Below are 20,272 nucleotides of genomic sequence, written 5' to 3' on the forward strand. Positions count from 1 at the left end.
ACAGGGCACTGGCGAGGCCGCAACTGGAGTACTGTGTGCAGTTTTGGTCGCCGCGTTTGCGATAGGATATATTGGCCTTGGAGGGAGTGCAGAGAAGGTTCACTAGGTTGATACCGGAGATGAGGGGGTTAGCCTATGAGGAGAGATTGAATAGACTGGGTCTGTACTCGTTGGAATTTAGAAGGCTGAGGGGGGATCTTATAGAGACATATGAGATAATGAAGGGGATAGACAGGATAGACGTAGAGAGATTCTTCCTGCTTAGAAAGGATAGCAGGACTAGAGGGCACAGCCTCAAAATAAGGGGGTGGCAGTTTACTTCAGAGTTGAGGAGGAACTTCTTCACTCAAAGGGTAGTGAGTCTCTGGAATTCTCTGCCTATTGAAGAGGTGGAAGCTGCCTCGCTGAATATATTTAAGTCACGGGTAGATAGATTTCTGATAGACAAGGGAATTAAGGGTTATGGGGAGAAAGCCAGAAAGTGGAACTGATCCACTTCAGATCAGCCATGATCTTGTTGAATGGCGGGGCAGGGTCAAAGGGCCAGATGGCCTACTCCTGCTCCTATTTCTTATGTTCTAAGGTAAATGAGTTGATGGCACAAATCATCGTGAAAGAGTATGATTTGGAGGCCATTAGACACACGGCTGCAGGATGGTCACAACTGGGAGTTAATTATCCAAGGGTATCAGACTGTTTCGAAGGTAAGGGAGGTGATGTGCTCTGATATGTAAGGATAACATCAGGACGGTAGTGAGAGATGATATAGTTCTATTGGAAAAAAAGGTCGAATTCATTTGGGTAGAAATTAATAAGGAAAAAAAGTCACTAGGCCATCAAATAATAAAAGGATATGCTGGCACTGGAGGGGTTACGGAGGAGATTCACTAGGTTGATTCCGGAGTTGCGAGTTGGCTTATGAGGAGAGACTGAGGCTATACACATTAGAATTCAGAAAAATGAGGGGAGATCTTATAGAAACATTCAAGATTATGAAGGGAATAGATAAGATAGAAGCAGGGAAGTTGTTTCCACTGGTGGGTGAAACTAGAACCAGGGGGCATTGCCTCAAAATAAGGTGGAACAGATTTAGGACTGAGTTGAGGAGGAACTTCTTCACCCAAAGAGTTGTGAATCTGTGGAATTTCCTGCCCAGTGAAGCAGTTGAAGCTATCTCATTGAATGTTTTTAAGGCAAGGATAGATATATTTTTGAACAGTAAAGGAATTGAAAGTTATGATGAGTGGGTGGGTAAGTGGAGCTGAGTGCACAAAAAGATCAGCCATGATCTGATTAAATGGCAGAGCAGGCTCGAGGTGCCAGATAGCCTACTCTTGCTCCTAGTTCTTATGACCCACGTAAGAAAATGACGTGAATGAGAACAAACAGATGTAGTTTGTTTGTGTCTCCCATCGCCTATCCCCCAGGGTGGAAAATAGAAATAGTGCGTCATCTCTCCATTGCAACTGACGATCAACCAGACCATTGGCAATCTTAGCATGTCACCTCATGCTTTACAGCCAAAGTACTTTGAAATGTGGTCACTGTTGTCAAGGAGCAAAATGTGGGTAGGGTGACGTACTAGAACCTGCTGTTAGTGCTCCTTTAAGGATTCTGCAGTGCCGCGAGAGCTCTGAAGATAAAACGAGCATAAGACAAATATGGTAGTACTGGAGTTTGTTGGCATCAGTGACAGAGCCAATCCCCTTGCCTGTTCTCTTGTCGCCTGCACCGCCCGTGGTAAACAGCTCCACTGCGCATGCCCCCTTACAGCCTCCGATTGCGATGAGATCATTGAATCGCGGGGAAGGGGACGATGATAAATACAGTTTCCCGGGCCCCCTGGTCTGCTCTCTCTCTCTCTTCAACCCAGCACCCCGCCATTCAGCATGGAGAATGCGCCGCCTCGCGCTTTGTGACCACCCCAGCGTTTCTGTCTGAGGATGTAACGGTCAATGAAAGGGCCTAGCTGTTTAAAATCATTGAGCGTGCCGCAGCAGCGTTCCAAATCCACAGGCGCGTGCTCTCAATGACGTGATTACAATCGCTCCCGTCGCTATGGCAGCCGGGGGGTTGGGACCCAGCGCCCCATTTGATTGGATGGTCTGGGGCTCTCTAACGTCATGGTTCAGGGACAGGGGAAGGAGCGGGGAGGGTGACAGGTTGGGAATAAAAGGCTGGAGCGATAACAGCAGCGTCACCATTACACCGTACTGCGACGGGGGGGGGAATATATTTGATTATGTGATACCGGCCTTCCTATTCTACCCACACCCCGAACCCCTGTGGATCCTGAACCCTACCCCCTCCTCTGCACTCCCAGTAGACAGCCATAGCATGTTCCCGTGTCATGGACTGAAGGCCCGGGGCGGCCCGTACCGAGCGCCGCTACTACTGCGGTAGGACTGCGGCTTGCACATCGGCCTGCAGTAAGTGCATTTCGGCGAGTCTGGCCCATTAACAGCCGCTAGCCAGTGTGTGTGTTGGTGAGTGGTGGGCAGGGGAAGGCATTGCAGCTGCTCCTGCATGGGTGGGAGGATGCTGTTTGTTTCCTTTTTCCAAGGAAGCAGGGATTTACTTTATGTCCTGTTTCTTTTTAAACAGGTGAGGACATCGAAAAGCTTCCCTGTTTTTATTCCTACCCGAGAAACCAGCAGTCATCTCATGGCTTCAAACGAACATAACGTTCCTGGTAATATAGGCTCGTTTCTCTCCTTTTTTCCATTTTTTTCCATCCTTTTTTATATTAAAAAAATTAGGTTTATATTCTCGTTGCTTTCGGGGGTTGAACTCTAAAAACCAAATCATGTAATTTCTAAAATAAAACAAAATGCTGTGGATGCTGGAATTTGAAATAAAATTAGAAGCCCATCAGATCTGGTAGCATCTGTGGAGAGAGAAATTAAACGTTTCGAGTTTAACACTGTTTTTCGTTCCTAATGTGCATTAAAGTTTAATAGTACAAAATGTCTTCGGCAGTAGAACTTCCCATTTGATTCAAGTGCAATTGAATATGGCTTTATTTATTTGACATTGTTGCAAAATTATTGTGATATGAAATATGTATTCCAACAAACTATTGATGCTTATACACCAGTAAAATTAAATGTATTTGTCCTTTGCAGCCATTGAACATTCTTCAAACTTATTGGGAAAGATGTCCCTACCAATAGGGATGCACCGTCGGGCATTCAGCTATGATGATGCCTTGGACGATTTAACGCCAATGACTCCTCCCCCTTCTGATATGGGCAGTAATATATTGTGGAAACAACCTGTTATCCCAGAGCGGAAATACCAACAATTGTCTATGGTAAATTTGTATTTATTACTAATGTGAACTTTGCAGAAATGTTTATATGCCTCCATTCCTGTAAGATATTAAATATTCTCCAGTGTGCTTTTGGGCATAATTTTTGAGTTTTTTAAGCTTTCATTGTGTTATGCAGCTAGCTCCCATTCCAGAACAGCAAGACACTTAGAAATTATTTTTCCATAAGACTGTTGGTCGGTTTTGTAGATTGTTGATCCAGTAGTTTAATATTTGCTTTGAGTTTCCTTTTGTATTCTGTTAGAAGCTGCCTATTGACTGATAAGGGTGTCAGTGTGTTAGAAGCAGAGTGGCTGGCAGGATTGTTTAAAAACAATTTGTATATCAACTACAATAATAAATATAACTTGGCAACTTCTCCCACTAAAAGCTGGGGATGATTTCTCCAGTGTTGAATGACATCCAGTCACTTGTAGCAATGCATTGCTATGATTTGATTGGCGCATCGCCAATCATTCCCATTCTGGCAGGGAATAGAGGTGTCACTATGTGCAGCTGTGTCACCTGCTTTAGTTTCTATACAGTCACATACAGAAAATCACCTACAGCTGTGGTGTCCCCTCAGAAGTATTTCCTTGATCCCTTACAATTTGTCACCTATATGCTGTTCCTTGTCACTGTCCAAAAACAGTTACACTACACATGTACATTGATAGTAACCAATTCCACCTCATATCACCTCTCTCAGCCCCTTCTGCTGTCCCCAAATTCAGATTGCTTGCTTGACATCCAGTGCTCGACGTGTTGGAGTTACCACCTTCCCAACCCTCTCCCTGGTGAATATCACTGAAATGAACAATCCTCTGAAATTAGCAGACTAATGCTAAGGCCACCAGTTTTCCAATTTCTTAGTGTCAAAAATGTTTGCCATGCCTTTGTTACTTCTAGACTTTTCAGTATGCTGCCTAACCTCCCATATTCTACCCTCTTGCAGACTTGAGATCGTTCAAAACTGTTGTTTGATTCCCAACCTCCATCAAGTCCCTTTCAGCACCATTCTAAGATTATTACTGAAGAAGACATGTTGAAGCTTTTTTTTGCTTCATCAGGGTAATAGTACCAATTAGAAGGGGAAGGTGTATGAGGTGAAGGTACTGATTGGTTGGCATGGAGAATGTCCTAGGTGACTGACATTACTTGCTAAGCATTGTTGGAAATTTAAAATTGGGCAATTTGACCCGAACTGGTCAAGGCATTGCCCTGAGGAATGAGTCAGTGAATGGCTGTCACATATTCTGTTTGGTTGAAATGTGTACATGTGTTCTTTCTGTCTGCATTCTCTATGGCAACACCTCTACCAATTTGAGTTTACTTGCCAACCAATCATCACTTCTACAGTATAAATTGTTGTTTGTCCCCGTGTTGGTATTCTTTTGAAGTGTTTGGATGAGAACAAGATCAAAAGCTTCTCTGTCTCTTTTTTCCAGAGTTTTGTACTATCAGATGACATCGTGATTGTTGGCTCTTGGTGAAGCTTGATTCTTAAAAGTTTAATATTTATTTACAAATCCCACTGGCTTTATCCCCTCCCTTTTTCTGTAATGTCTGACCTGGCATTTTCAGATGTATATTCTGTTCCTCTAATGTTGGTCTCTTGCAAATCTCTTATTTTAATCAGCTGCTAAGACCCTAAGATGTGGAATTGCTACTTTTTTTCTTTTGTCATCTACCTCACTGTCTTGTTATGTGGCTTGGTGATATTTTGTCATGTTGGGGCAATTTTACCACATGAAAGCGTGATATAAAGGCATCATGTTGTCATCTGAAAAATGGCTCCACAAAGGTCTTTGACTACTGTGCTACCAAGCAGTATCATGTATACTGGCTGGTGGTAGTGTCCTGATTAACATATTCTGCCTTGATAGTGAAAATTTCTTGCCCATGATATGGATTGCATTGATTGCAGTTTGTTTTTCGTTTTGTCTTTCTCGCAAACAAATTCTGTGGTACCCGTAATTAATGGATTGTGGTCAGGTACACTTTTTATAGTGGCTGCAGCAAATCCTACTCTATTACTTACCTGAGGTTACGTCCTAAAAAGCAATTTGGATGTCTTGGGATTGTGAGAGATGATATGTAAATGAAAATAGTTTAATTTGGTTTGAACAATTTCATGAATAGCTTTTAACAGGGTTGTTAACTACAGTGATGTTCTGAACAAATGATCTATTGGGTTATAAAAGCTGAGGTCTAGGTGATTTGAGGGGCATATAATTCTACTCAATGCTAATTGGTTAACATTGGTCCATGAGATTGTATATCATTCCTTTTTTTTTGGAGATGTTTTGTGCATTGAATTATGTAGTGTTGTTTATCGTAGAATTTTCTTTACCAGATTAGGCCTTTTTAACCTATAATGTGAAGGAAGACTTATTTCTCGAATTGTTCAATCTGTTTGTAACAGATTAAATATAACAGTTATGGTGCATGAGTACTTTAAGTTCATACTCCTATGTTTGAAATATGAACAGAACATTTGGGGACAAATATATTTTAATCAGTGACTTACTACTTAAATGATGATACGTGCATTTGTACTGTGAATTATGTATAACATTTTATAGTAATTTGGACAAAATAATACCAAATTTGAACTAACCCTACCATTTTTTGTAACAAATGCAAATTTGTGTTACCAATAATTGCTCAAATATCTGTGTGTATTTTCTGACATTCAAAGCAGAGGAAATCACATTGATTCCTTTCATTTCTAGGTGGAAGATGGAGAAAATGGTATTCAGCCTTCAATCATGGCTCCATCGGCTGAAAGCCTGAACAAAGTACATGTGGTGAAAGCCAAAGCAACTTCTGTCATCATGAATTCACTTATAACAAGTAAGAAGTCAGTTTAAATTACTGCATTAACATTGGTTGATTTAACAGTGATTATAATATTTTTTAAGATGTTGCATAAAGCAACTAGACCAGTAGCATAGTCTAGACACTTATTAGTTGTAGCTAAACTGTGTCCTCTTCAGAACCTAATCATGTAGTCTCAACTTTATTGGGATCACCCTTGGGTTATGTTTTTGACATCCTTTTTTGGACTGTGCGACTGTATTATATGCTGCAGTTATTTTCCTGGAGATTTCTAACTCCCCTGTCCCAGATAATATTGTTTCACCTAAATGCAAAGAATTTACGGATTTCATTAGAGCAGCATCTGCCATTACTTCCTTTGTTGGTCATGACTCATCTTGTCCAAGAAGCTCAACACCTGCTCCCGTGTCTCATGTCGTGCTTGCTAATGTAAAACTATCCCTATCTCCCTTAAAAGAACACCATTTCCTCAATGTTAGTTTGTTCCTTTAATTTCAATTATCACTCTTGCATATCATCTTTGCCTTCAAACTCCAAGAATACTTTTCATGTCTGGCAACTGCAGGCCCACCTTAACACACCTTTCTTTCATCCTCCCTGCTTGCACTGGGAATGCTGATTATCATATCTTGCTTGATGATCTATCTTTTGTGCCACTGCTGTCTGGACTTGTCAACATCACTCTGTTTCTTCCCAGATCTCTATTCCCTAATCTTAAATGCATCCAAATTTCCTGCAGCTTAATATAAACAAAATTAAGACTAGCCATTTCATATTTTATTTGTACACCATCAACCTCCTCAGCAGTTGAAGTCTGCTAGTGTTTTGCTTGATCCTGAGCTACATCCCAAAGAAGGCCCTTGCCTTGGCCTCTGCATTATCATCTTCCACCAGCCTTTCTTGCCTCCAAGTTTTTAGCAATGCAAATACAGGTGACATTTCCTGTTAGACAAGCTGGATATTGAAAATCTGAACTAAAAACAGAAAAATTTGGAGACACTCTGCAGATCAAGCAGAGAGAAACACTGGAGGGGGGGGGATGCGGGGGGTGGTAATGTTTCAGGCTGATGACTTTTCATCAGAATTAGCAAAATGTTATAGATTTTAAACAGGTGAAAAGGTGAGCTTGGAAAAAGAACAAAAAGGAAAAGTCTGGAAAACAAGAGATTAAACAAAGTTGATGGCATAAGGCAAAGGACTGGTAATGGGTCAAGTAAAGAAACAAAGGAGATGTAAATCACTAAGTGGACAGCTGCATCTGGCAGCAGGAGCAAATGGAAAATGAGACTGAAATCAGCAAAACGCCAAACAAACTGAGGCAGAGATTATAATCTGAAATTGTTGAACTGGATGAGTCTAGAAGGCTATAAAATGCCTGATTGAAAAAAAAAATCAGTGTTCCTTTGAGCTTGCTGTGTACTCTATTGCAAACTTCAGGAGGCTGAGGAGAAGTCAGTGTGAGAATTATAATGTGATTGGGAGCAATATCTTGTCTGTGGACTGAATGGAGGTGTTCTGTAAGAACATAAGAAATAGGAGCAGGAGTAGGCCATCTAGCCCTTCGAGCCTGCCCTGCCATTCAATAAGATCGTGGCTGATCTGAAGTGGATCAGTTCCAATTTCCTGCTTTCTCCCCATAACCCTTAATTCCCCTGTCTATTAAAAAATCTATCTACCTGTGACTTAAATATATTTAGGAGGTAGCCTCCACCACTTCAGGCAGAGAATTCCAGAGATTCACCACCCTTTGAGTGAAAAAGTTCCTCCTCAACTCTGATCTAAACTGCCCCCTGCTTATCTTGAGGCTGTGTCCTCTAGTCCTGCTATCCTTTCTAAGTGGGAAGAATCCCTCTACCTCTAGCCTATCCATCCCCTTCATTATCTTGTACATCTCAAGATCCCCCCTCAGCCTTCTAAACTCCAACAAGTACAGACCTAGTCTATTTAGTCTCTCTTCATTGTCCAACCCCCTCATCTCTGGTATCAGCCAAGTGAACATTCTCTGCACTCCCTCCAAGGCCAGTATATCCTTCTGCGAGTGCAGTGACCAAAACTGCACACAGTATGCCAGCTGTGGCCTCACTAGTACCCTGTACTGTTGCAGCAAGACCGCCCTACTTTTATATTCTATCCCCCTTGCTATAAAGGCCAGCATTCCATTCGCCTTCTTGATCACCTGCAGACTGGGTTCTTGCAACTCATGCACAAGGACCCCCAGGTCCCTCTGCATCGTAGCACGCTGCAGCTTTTCGCCTTTTTAAATAATAATCCCTCCTACTATTACTTCTAGCAAAGTAGATAACCTCACACTTGCTAACATTATACTCCATCTGCCAGGTCCTCGCCCACTCACTCAGCCTATCCAGATCTCTGTGCAGACTTTCCACACCCTCCACGCAATTTGCTTTTCCACTCATCTTTGTGTCATCAGCAAATTTTGTCATCCTGCGCTCAGACCCCTCCTCCTCCAGATCATCCATACAAATGGTAAATAGTTGAGGCCCCAGCACCGATCCCTGCGGCACTCCACTAGTCACCAACCGCCAACCAGAATAGCAGCCATTGATACCAACTCTCTGCTTCCTATTAGACAGCCAATCCTCTATCCTGTAAAATTGTCACCTTCTGTGTTTGGATCCATAAAGTAGAGCATAATGCAATCTGAGCAACAAATGCTATATACTACATTGAAGGAAATAAATGTAAACTGCTGTCACCTGGAAGAAGTGTTTGTGTAAAAGAGCATGTGTTACACTGTGCTTGTGTGGCAAAGTGCCTTGAGGGATTGAATGGAAGGTGGGGGAACCAGGGTGACATGGAGTGTTTTGGAATGCTGAAAGGGGAGAGGGTGAGAAGATGAGGTTGGTGTTTTGCACCTGGTGTTGTGACACTACTTATGGTGTTTTGTACAGACCTTCCCTTGTTCTTTCAACCTCTGACCTTCCGTTTCTGATGAAAAATCATTTAACTTGATGTTAACAGGTACTTCCAGTTCTAAGTTAAAAGCAAAATACTGCAGATGCTGGGAATCTGGAACAAAAACAAAATGTTGGTCAAACTTTGATTTGGCAGCATCTGTGGAGAGAGAAACAGTTGAGGTTTAGAATCCATACATCTCTTCTTTGGAGCTGAAGAGATGTGGTGGATTTTATGCTGTATAAGGGAGTTGTGAAGAAACTGGCGCTGCGATAGGTGTGAGCTAGAAGAGATTGCGCAAATCTTTAGTGTACATGACATTAATTGAAGTGTTAAGGATTGTAGAAGATGCAGATAATAGCATAAAGTTAAGAGAGCAGAATGTGTTGATAGGAGAACAAAGGTCAGTGCTCAGTGAAAGCAAAATGTGGATGGATTGGGAGTGTTGTGTATGAACAATTTGAATTTTTTTTAATAAGATCAAGATGGAGGAGAGAGTTCAGTCTAAAGTTGTTGAACTCCATGTTGAATCCAGAAGGCTGTAAAATGCCTGATTGGAATGTTCCTCCAGTTTGCTTTTGGGCTTCAGTGGGACATTGAATTTACATGTTTGCCCTTGGTCTGCTGCAATGTAAACAATTTTTCTCTCTGCTGCATTTTTCCATTTTTACCTCCCATTCTCTTTTTTCCATTCATTCAAAATTCTACCCCACCCCACACACCATGGCCTCCACTTACAACCTTTCAATGATTGGGCTGTTTCCTTCTCAAAGTTTGGCTTTCAAATGCTGCCTGAAGAATTTTGATTCACAAGCCTTGCTTTTGACCTGCCCAAGTTCATTCTACATGTTTGTTCTCCTGTGTACTTTTTTCAACCTTCTGCAAAGTGGCATCATTCCAACTTGAGTGCTTTTATAAATATTGTTAGGAGTCTTCTAGTTAAGTAGTTTGGGTATATTGAAATTTCTATTAAATATCAGCTGTGATGTTAACTGGTTCTGGAAAGTACATTTACCATTACCTGCTGGATATGCTGTCAAAGTATTAATGTTTCTTCTTAGTTTTATCTGTTTTTACATTTTAATTACCAGAGCAGACACAGGAAAGCATTCAGCGATTTGAGAAGCAGGCAGGCCTGACAGACGCTGGTTACCAACCACACAAAGGCCTTGTTGCAGAAGAGGCCAGTTATCACCGAGTAGGGGAAGCTTTACAGGTGAGAATGGAACACCTTTTTCATGTATGTTTAAATGTCAGTGTGTGCCATCTTAAGTATGACAATATATCTGGTGAAGTAAATCCCTCTTGTTGCGAGTTATATCAATCAACCTAATAAATGCATTGGTGATTCCTGCTGAATTTTTCTGAAGAGCTATGCTGATACCAGTAACTGCATTTTACTGACCATATGTACAGATGGCAAAAGAAGGACTTTCATATGAAATCATGGACACATCAGCAATGGTGTACTGCTGGAAGCTTGCCTTTCTAATAGTATGAGACTAGATAATTGGTTTATTTAGCTTTGAGAAACTCCTTGATCATGTCCTTGCCCATTGTTCAATCGTGCACTCTGCAACAGGGTTTGCAAAAGTTATTTAATTAATTAAAATTTACTCATCTAAAATAGTAACCCTAGTTATTTTCATTTTTTTTTGCTCGAGCAGTTTGCATTTAAAATAAAAATGAAAAATGCTGGAAGCAATCCAGCAGCATCTGTGGAAAGAGAAACATTTCAGGTCGATGAGCTTTCTTGCCAAACTTCCGTAACCTGGGAATGAACTAAATATTCCAATTACTTGTATTGTGCCTTAACAATCCATTGTGTTTTACAGCAACTTTATAAAGTAAATAGATTGAATGGGGCATTGGCTCCCACTTTTGTATTCATGTTTGCTTCTTCTTAAATAGAAATTGAAAGCACAGAGTGTGGATTTAACTAAAGAAGATCAACTATCCTCATCGGCTCAGTCAACTCCCTGTGGAACTCCACAGGCCTCACCAATGCCAAATCGCAGGTATAGCAATAAGTGTAGAAACTGGCAAAAATATGTTCCATTTAACTTGAATTGCCACATCCATTATCAACCAGTAAATTAATTTCTAATTCAAAATACTGGAAATCATTCTGTTTAGACCTTGTATAACTAAATGTTTGCAAGATATTAATCGAGGCATACTTACCTTCCCCAACTTTCAGTAACTAACTTCAATGGTTTCAGCTACACTATTATTGCCAACAAGTGACAAAAATCTGAACAAGGCATGATGGATACACATGGATAAACTTCACCAAAGGAGGGCAACAATCTAAAATAGTTGGAGAATGTATTTCCTTTATTGCCCAGCTAAGATGCTGGGCTGTTCAAAATGAATGATGAGCAATAGTCAATTGAAAAAGAAAACAACACAGTAGACAATAAATCCATCTGATTAGTAGCTGCGTTTTCCCAAACAGATTTATAAATTCATAAATCTGATTGTTTTGATATGCTTCAGAGTAGCTTATGGTAAAACAGTGTTCATTGATCACATCTGGCTATGATCTTAATTCTATGCATCCCTTTTCCGTTCCTTGGTTGATAGTGGTTCCTGCCTCTCTCTCTCTCGTTCAGTTGGAACTGCTCTGATTGGTATCACTTGTGAAAGGACAGGTGTGGAAGGCTAGCAAATGTAATATATTGTATAAATAACAACTGGCCATACAACCGTCTTATAGAAAAGTGTGTTCATGTTGATATCATAACAAAATCATAAAACTTGTACATTCAATATCTGGTTATTAACTATGCAGTAATGAGCCAAACTTATTTTCTGGTTCATTAAGTTCTTCTACAGGATGGATAATTTTGTTCTGATTTTTATTTTTGTATTTGTCTTGTGATTGAGGGGAAGAAACGTGTTTATTGTTTTTCTGATGATGGTTTCAGATCTTTGTTTGGCCAAAGAGCAGCTTCTGATTTAAGCAGTAGAAGTCTGGACAGAGATTCCACCACATTTGTTGGTGAAGCAACTGCAGCTGACAAATGGAGGCCTTTCATGCGTCCACAGAATTACAGAGCAACTGAACCAGGTGGGAAGGTTAACAATCTATTTGAATTTGTTCAGCATTAACTGAATCCTAACCTTCCAATGTTGCTTTAATTTAATCAACAAGTCTTTTATGGAGCACTTTATCAGCTGCATTTTGGAAATCCATATGAAATACCCAAGGCATTTCCTTTGGTAAAGTTCATTATTTCCTCAATCTATTGCATTCCATTCAATCTGTCTAACATGATGTGTCTTATACAAATCTCTGCTGGCTGTCCTTGTCTTTTCAGCTGAGTATTAGTTTTACTCAGATGAATTTTGGAACTTGCTTTCTGTTGCATGACCTTCTGAAAGCTTGCTTATTATTGACAAATTGACTCATCAGATTTATCCTGTTTTTATCTTTTGAGGTGTTACATTGGTAACAGTTCTGGTCTCTAATACAATGGTCTGTGACTCTGAAGCCATGTACAGTTTTTTAACGTATTTGCAGCACCAAACCTCTTCCAGTTAGATTGTATTAACATGTTAAATGTAAGGGTTGTGTTATTGTGGGGATAAAAGGTCAATCATCATGCTGCATTTAAAGTTTCAAATGATTATTTTAACACTTGAGTGGTATAGCTACACCATGATTCATTTGGTTTGAGGAACAGATTTGATGGTTGTGACCATTGTTTCCAATGTAGCTGGGATTATAAATAAGATGTGCTATTTGAAACTTAAGTTTTAATTCCACAGATTTTTAATTTAAAATTTTCTTCTTAAAGATAAGAACTGACAATTTTTTATAATTAATCCAAAATGCAAGAATTAGAATTGGGTCAATTTTAATTTTGTTGTTTTTCATGTATGTGAAAATTATACATTCTATCAGAGCCAAGTATTTGGTATAGAAGTGCTAATTTTTCATCTTGCAGCTCCCAATACACTTATTTTGGGGAAACCTTTCTTAAAAAAAAAGCTCTTGTATTTTTTAAAAAGCCAGTGACTTAGTATCTCAAAGCTCTAGACAAAATGACAAGTGCTGAGGAATGCTTTTTTTTCCCACCACACCAAGTTTTAGAATTTGAAAGTGTCTTTATTACCTGCTATTTAAGTTGACCTGATATCCCTTCAATTTTTTTCTTTTAGTAAATTCATTATATGGCATCTAGGGTTAACAAATTAATTATTTTTCTTCAGGTGCCTTTGCTATTCAGAATTTCAAAGGTTTGCAGAAGCCCTCCCCTATGGACATCATGCGTACTCAGGGCACTGCTGTTCAGATGGTAGAAGATCATTCAAACTTGAAACCACCTAAAATGGACCTAACTTTGCTAGAAGAACAAAAAAAGCGCCCTGTTCGTACTCATCATGTAAATTCCAGAGATTTAAATGTTTTTGCTCCCACAGGATTTTAATGTATTCTACCATGGTTAAATAGTGTCAACTGTGCATCCTCTGCTTAAGTAAACTGATACATTAACTCCCTGCCCACCCATGAGATGTGTCTAACCACATTTAATTCTTGTAGAGATTTTATTTTTTAAAACTGATGGATGAAGTTGAAGCCAGAAGTAGAGCAGTTTGAATATTGTAGAATCAAAACAATTTTGAAGAAATTCACAATGCTTATTTGCACCAAAAAGGATGTGCTCAAACATTTCTGTAGTCTTTTTTTTACTTCACACAGCCAAAAAAAATGCTTGCAGCAGTGTTGGAATATTAATCAGTGCATGCTGAGGTTATATTCCAAATGGACCAGAAAGTTGGTTTCAAATACCCTTCTAAAACGTAACCAATAACAATGTGTTACAGAATAATGTTCTTCAATTCACATGCAGTTGAGAGACTAATGAGATAATAGCATAGTACTGGTGAGCCACCTGTATTCATTTATTTGTCGTATTGCCTAACAATATGTTAAATAAATTTGTGCACATATTTGTGACCATATTTCAGACTACTTTTTATTATATATTCTGATAACGTTATTTATAATGGATTACTGAATTGAGGTTGACAAAGATGTGCTGTGGTCAGACCTTTATGCTTTTTTGTACAAGAATGACCTAACTTTATATAAATAGTACAGTTAATTGCAAATAGTTTTCTTTTAAAATAGCTCTTATGTAAAACTGTGGTACAAACTGATAGGAATTTCTTATGTCCAGATGTGTTTCTGAGAGTTTTGTCTCATATTATGCAATGTTTCCTGAGATCAGTAATGTGCTTCTTTCTGGGTTGACTTGAATCTTGACAACATAACCCAATGCCAAGAAACACTTTAACTGCTTAATTGAAACTTCTAATATGGTCCTGAAAGATGTTTTAAAACTTAGCTGTAATCTCTGGCTGTCTTAATCTGAAATACAGATTTGGATAATTAGAAGTGATGGTCATTTATTTTTAAACAGTAACACTTGGTGTTTAAAATAAGTGGACTACTATCAGTATTAAAATAACAATTGATTGTGCTTATTTTGTTATGCTTGTTTCTTCATTGCACCTGATAGGAGGGTGATTATTTTCAGAACTGGGTCTGCAGTGTTTTTGGAATGAGTATTGTCCAACAATGACAGCTATGCCTAACACGTGGAAGTCTAGTGATAAAGGCAAACTGATTTTAACAGTACCAATAGTTTTCATTTCCATGTTCAGAATTTGTAAGCACAAGTAAGAAGTTTCAACACCAGGTTAAAGTCCAACAGGTTTATTTGGCAGCACTAGCTTTTGGAGTCTCAAGCTCCTTTTATCAGGTGAGTGAGGACTTGTGTTCACATAGGGTATATAAAGACACAAGCTCAGTTTACAAGGTAATAGTTGGAATGCAAGTCTTTACAGGTAATCAAGTCTTAAAGGTACAGACAATGTGAGTGAAGAGAAGGTTAAGCACGTGTTAAAGACATGTGTTATTGTCTCTAGCCAGGGCAGTTAGTGAGATTTTACAAGCCCAGGCAAGTCATGAGGATTACAGTGTTATATGAACCGAAGATCCCAGTTGAGGCTGTCCTCGTGTGCGGAACTTGGCTATCAGTTTCTGATCAATGGTTCTGTGTCATGAAGGCCACCTAGGAGAAGGCTTACCCAAAGATCAAAAGCTGAATGTCTGTGACTGCTGAAGTGCTCCCCAAGTGGAAGGGAACACTCCTGCCTGGTTGTCGAACAGTGTTCATTCATCTGTTGTTATAGCGTCTGCACGGTCTCCCAAATGTACCATGCCTCAGGACATCCTTTCCTGCAGCATATCAGGTAGACAATGTTGGCCGAGTCGCAAGAGTATGTATCATGTACCTGGTGGATGGTGTTCTCATGTGAGATGATCCGGCATGTCTTGCAGAGGTTGCTGTAGCAGGTTTGTGTGATGTTGTGGTCACTATTCTCCTGAAGGCTGGATAGTTTGCTGCGGACAATGAGGTTGTGCAGTTGTTTGAAGGCAAGGTGTGGGGATGGCCTTGTTGAGATGGTTATATTCATCAATGACATGTTGAAGGCTCCAGAGAAGATGTCGTAGCTTCTCCACTATGGGGAAGTACTGGACGACAAAGGGTATTCCATCCGCTGTGTCCATGTTTGCTTTCTGAGAAGGTCGGTGCGGATTTCCGCTGGTGGCACATCGGAACTGTTAATCGAGTCGAGTGTCATACCCTGCTCCTATGAGGGCGTCTTTTAGCGTCTGCAGGTGTCTGTTGCGATCCTCCTCACCGGAGCAGATCTTGTATGCGGAGGGCTTGTCTGTAGGGGATGGCTTCTTTAACGTGTTTAGGATGGAAGCTGGTGAAGTGGAGCATCGTGAGGTTATCCGTGGGCTTGCGGCACAATGAAGTGCTGAGATGACCATCCTTGATAGAGATGCGTGTATCCAAGAATGCAGCCGATTCCGGAGGGTAGTCCATGGTAAGTCTGATGGTGGGATGGAACTTGTTAATGTTTGTTGTATAGTTGTTTCAATGATTGTTCGCCATGAGGCCAAAGGAAGAAAATGTCATTGATGTATCTTGTGTATAGCATTGATTTTGAAGGTCCTGTACCGTGAAGAGGTCTTGTTCAAACCTGTGAATTAAGATGTTGGCATATTGATGTGCAAATTTGGTCCCATGGCTGTTCTGTGTCTGCATGAAGGACTAGTTGTTTAAGGCTGAAGACATTGTGGTCCAGGATGAAGCGGATGAGTTGTAGAATTGCATCTGAAGATTGGCAGTTGCAGCAATGCTGTCGTCATGGGAGATGATGGTGTAAAATGCAGAGACATCCATTGTGACCAGGAGTGCTCCTGGTTCAACTGATCTGTTATGTGCTGAGTTTCTGTAGGAAATCCATAGTGTCATGACAGAAGCTGGGGGTTCTTTGTACAATGGGTTTCAGGATGCCCTCGACATAGCAGGAGAGTCCTCACACAGTATCCCATTGCCGGATGCAATGGGATGGCCACAAGTGTTGGCCTTGTGTATCTTCAGGAGGTAGTAGAGATCTCCAACGCGGGGAATACGTGGGATGAGAGCAAGGAGGGTGCTCTAAAGGTCCAGATCAAAGGTTTTGATCGGTCTTTGAGTTGACAGGTGTGTTCTTTGGTCGGATCTGCAGGTAACTATCTGTGTACCTGGTTAGTCAGTTGACAGTACACTTCTTTGCAGTAATCTGTTCTAGTCAGTATGACAGTGGCCCTTCCTTTGTCTGCTGGTTTGATGACAATGTTGCACTTGTTGGTCTTGAGAGTGTGGGTGGTGTTGCATTGTGCTTGGGTGATGTTTGGGACTGTCTAGTGTGCAGCTAGTGAATCTGGCATTGACATACCTGATGGCTTGGGCATACTTGTCAAGTTGAGGGCAGTGGTCTTCTGGAGGCCACAATTTCCACAAAATTGTCTTTATATACCCTGTTTTGTGGACAAAGTCCTCACTCACCTGATGAAGGAGCTTGAGACTCTGAAAGCTAGTGCTGCCAAATAAACCTGTTAGATTTTAACCTGGTGTTGTGAGACTTACTGTGCTTACCCAAGTCCATGCCAGCACCTCCACATCAGAATGGTAAGCACAGAGAAGCATGACCATTTGGCCTATTACATCCTTCCTTCGTATAGCATGATTTCTCCCTTTTTTTACTGCTACCACTCAAAGCATCAGTTTCTTCCTATGCATATATAGGTGATTAGAACACATCCTTTCACCATTCTCACTGTCCATGTCTCGCATTTAACTGAGTGTGGTGTCAAGTAGTCCAGCAAAACTGGAGTCATGGGTGAGTGGGGAGAAACATTCTGCTGGTTGGAATCATATCAGCCACAGATGGTTGTAATTGTTGGAAGTGAATCATCTCAGTTCCAGAATATCACTTCAGGAGTTCCTTGCAGTAGTGTCCTAGGCCCAACTATCTTCAGCTGTTTCATGAATGATCTGTCATGAGGTCAGAAGTAACTCCTCAGATGCTGTATTTGGATATGGATTGCTTCAATTGGACAATATCCAAGCTAGGCTGAGATTTGTGCCAAACAAGTATCAAGAAATACCCACCTCCAAAATGAAGGAATCTAATGCCAGTGACATTTAATGGCATTATCACTGCTGAATCCCTGGGGATTGGCCAGAAATAGAACTGGACTAATCTTATAAATATTATGGCTGCAAAAGCAGGCCAGAGGCTAGGAACCCTATGGTGACTAACTCACCACCTAATTCTGCAAAGCTTGTCCAGTATCTACAAGTTAGGAGTGTGATGGAATGCTCTCCACTTGCCTGAATGAGTGTAGCTCCAGCAAGAAGCTCAACACCATCCAGGACAAAGCAGCCTGCTTGACTGGCATCCTGCCCACAAACATCCACCACTCATACAAATGGCAGCAGTATTTGCCATCTACAAGATGCACTGTAGTAACTCACCAGGGATCCTTAGGCAACATCTTCAAACCCACAAGCATCTAGAAGGCACATGCACCAGGCACATGGAACACCACCACCTGGAGGTTTCCCTCCAAGTCACTTGCCATTCTTTCTTGGAAATATATTGCTGTTCCTCACTGTTGCTGGGTCAAAACCCTAGGGCTCCCTCTCTAACAGCAATGTATGTGTACTTGCACCAGATGGACTGCAGCAGAAGGTGGTGACTCACTACCCCTATAAGCAATTAGAATTGGGCAATAAATACTGGACTGGCAAGTGAATCCCACATTATGTGTAATTTTTAAAAAAAACTGCCCAAGTCAATGCCAGGAAGTCCAACTATTGTTTTTAAATAGAGGGGCTTGCTAGGGCACTTCTGGAGGCAATTAAAAATCGTCCTCGTTGCTGTGAATCTGAAATCGCATACTCTAGATCAGGTAAGCTCTGCATATTTCCTACCTTTTAAAGAACCTTGGTAGAGCAGCTGGATGTTTTTTGACAATCTTGCAATAAGTACCATGAAATTACATGTTTAGTTAACTGACTGAACTTAAGTTCAATGTGCCCAGGCCTCTGGATTCTAGTATAATACCATAACCAACCACTGGGCATTCTCACTTCCACCTTCCTTCGGGGGGGGCAAAAAGATACAAAAATCTGAGGTCACATACCAACCAACTCAAACAGCTTCTTCTCTGCTGCCGTCAGACTTTTAATGTGAGATAGGTCCATTGATCTTTCTCTTCACCCTAGCTATAACACATTTTACATTCGTTTCTTTCTCGATGAATGGTATGTTTTGGCTGTATAGTATGCAAGAAACAATACTTTTTGCTATGTTAATGCATGTGACAAATCAACCACTCCCCAAATTGATTAGGCTTGGGGAGCTTCAGTTGCTACTAACTGAGTTGATCTGTACAGTGAAGTACTAAATCTAACCATAATGGACAATCTTTGGGCATATTCTTCATGTTTCAGTCACCTTCTAGAATGTTTGTTCAAGAATGGTGCAGATAAATTTTCTTTGGCTGTGTTATGCAGAGATCTTGGAAAGCAGGTAACTTTAGTGTACTATGATTTGAGTCTTTACAGGCAATGGCCAAAATCTTATCACTGTTCACACTGGTGGGATTTTCCACATCCCACTGCAGTGAATGGAGATTTGGGTGGTCACCAAATTCTTTTGACCTTGCTGCAGGAGCATTGTGAACAGCAGGTAAGATCACACCAATACCTTTCTAGCCATTACAAATGTGACTAACAGTATCTTTGGAGGCATCTTTGCTAAGGGTCTGCTCTCTGGCACTTCCTCTTTATCCCTTTACCTTGCCTTCTTGCTGCTGGCCTTCTACACTGATAATTTCTACTGTTTCGGTCCTGCATTTTACTCTATTCTGTTCTTTCTCTCCCACCTAGTTTCATTTTCTAATCTGTGTAGCATCTGGGTTTCTAATGTATCTGAGGCACTGGAGTGGGAATGATCAACCATCTGGCATGAGGGTACAACTATTCTTAGATGTTCACTATTTAAAGTGAGAAACCATGCAGGATTATGGAAGCAAGATATCTTGATCAATTGGGCCAGTGGGCTGACGAATGACGGATGGAGTTTAAATTAGATAAATGTAAAGTGATCCATTTATTGGACCAGGACAGGACTTGCTCAGTTAATGGTAGGGCATTGGAGAGTTACAGAACAGAGATCTAGGGGTACATGTTCATAGCTCCTTGAAAGTGAAGTCACAGGTGGACAGAGTGGTAAAGAATGCATTCAGCATGCTTGGTTTCATTGGTCAGAACGTTGATTACAGGAGTTGGGACATCTTGTTGAAGTTGTAGAAGACATTGGTAAGGCCACACTTGGAATACAGTGCAGTTGGTCACCCTATTATAAAGATTATTTCACTAAAGAGCACAGATTTACTGGGATGCTACCAGGACTTGATGGTTTGAGTTATAAGGAGAGGCTGGATAGACTAGAACTTTTTTTTTCTCTGGAGCATAGGAGACTGAAAGATGATCTTAGAAACCTATAAAATGAAGGGCCTAGATCAGCTGGATAGTCAAGATCTTTCCCCAAAGCTGGGGAGCCTAAAACTAAAGGGAGAGATACAAAAGGGTCCGGGGGGGGGGGGGGGGGGCGGCAATTTTTTTCACTGGGTGAAACAAGCTGCCAGAGGTGGGTTGTAGAGGCTGGTACAATTTTTCTTTCAAAAAGCATTTAGACAGTTACATGGGTAAGATGGATAAAGAAGGATATGGGTCAAACGTGAGCAGCTGGGAGTAGCTTAAGGGTTTTTAAAAAAAGCAG

General features: G+C 40.8%; 1 protein-coding gene across 3 annotated transcripts; it reads left to right on the forward strand.

The window, feature by feature from the left end:
- Positions 1–2,162: 2,162 nt before the first annotated feature.
- Positions 2,163–14,038, forward strand: kiaa1191 (KIAA1191 ortholog). Of its 3 annotated transcripts, none has more exons than XM_080201593.1 (8): positions 2,163–2,486; positions 2,605–2,692; positions 3,126–3,313; positions 6,046–6,166; positions 10,159–10,283; positions 10,979–11,085; positions 11,998–12,140; positions 13,286–14,038. In XM_080201593.1, the coding sequence occupies exons 2-8, from the start codon at positions 2,665–2,667 to the stop codon at positions 13,501–13,503; spliced, it is 930 nt and encodes a 309-aa protein (XP_080057719.1). In that variant the 5' UTR covers positions 2,163–2,486; positions 2,605–2,664; the 3' UTR covers positions 13,504–14,038. The 3 variants fall into 3 exon arrangements, with proteins under 3 accessions (XP_080057719.1, XP_080057718.1, XP_080057721.1); XM_080201592.1 differs by having other exon boundaries at positions 2,163–2,429; XM_080201595.1 differs by lacking the exon at positions 2,605–2,692 and having other exon boundaries at positions 2,163–2,429.
- The last annotated feature ends 6,234 nt before the right edge of the window (positions 14,039–20,272 follow it).

The sequence above is a fragment of the Carcharhinus amblyrhynchos genome, chromosome 13, assembly GCF_965287045.1.
Source record: "Carcharhinus amblyrhynchos chromosome 13, sCarAmb.v2.hapA, whole genome shotgun sequence".
NCBI lineage: Eukaryota > Metazoa > Chordata > Chondrichthyes > Carcharhiniformes > Carcharhinidae > Carcharhinus > Carcharhinus amblyrhynchos.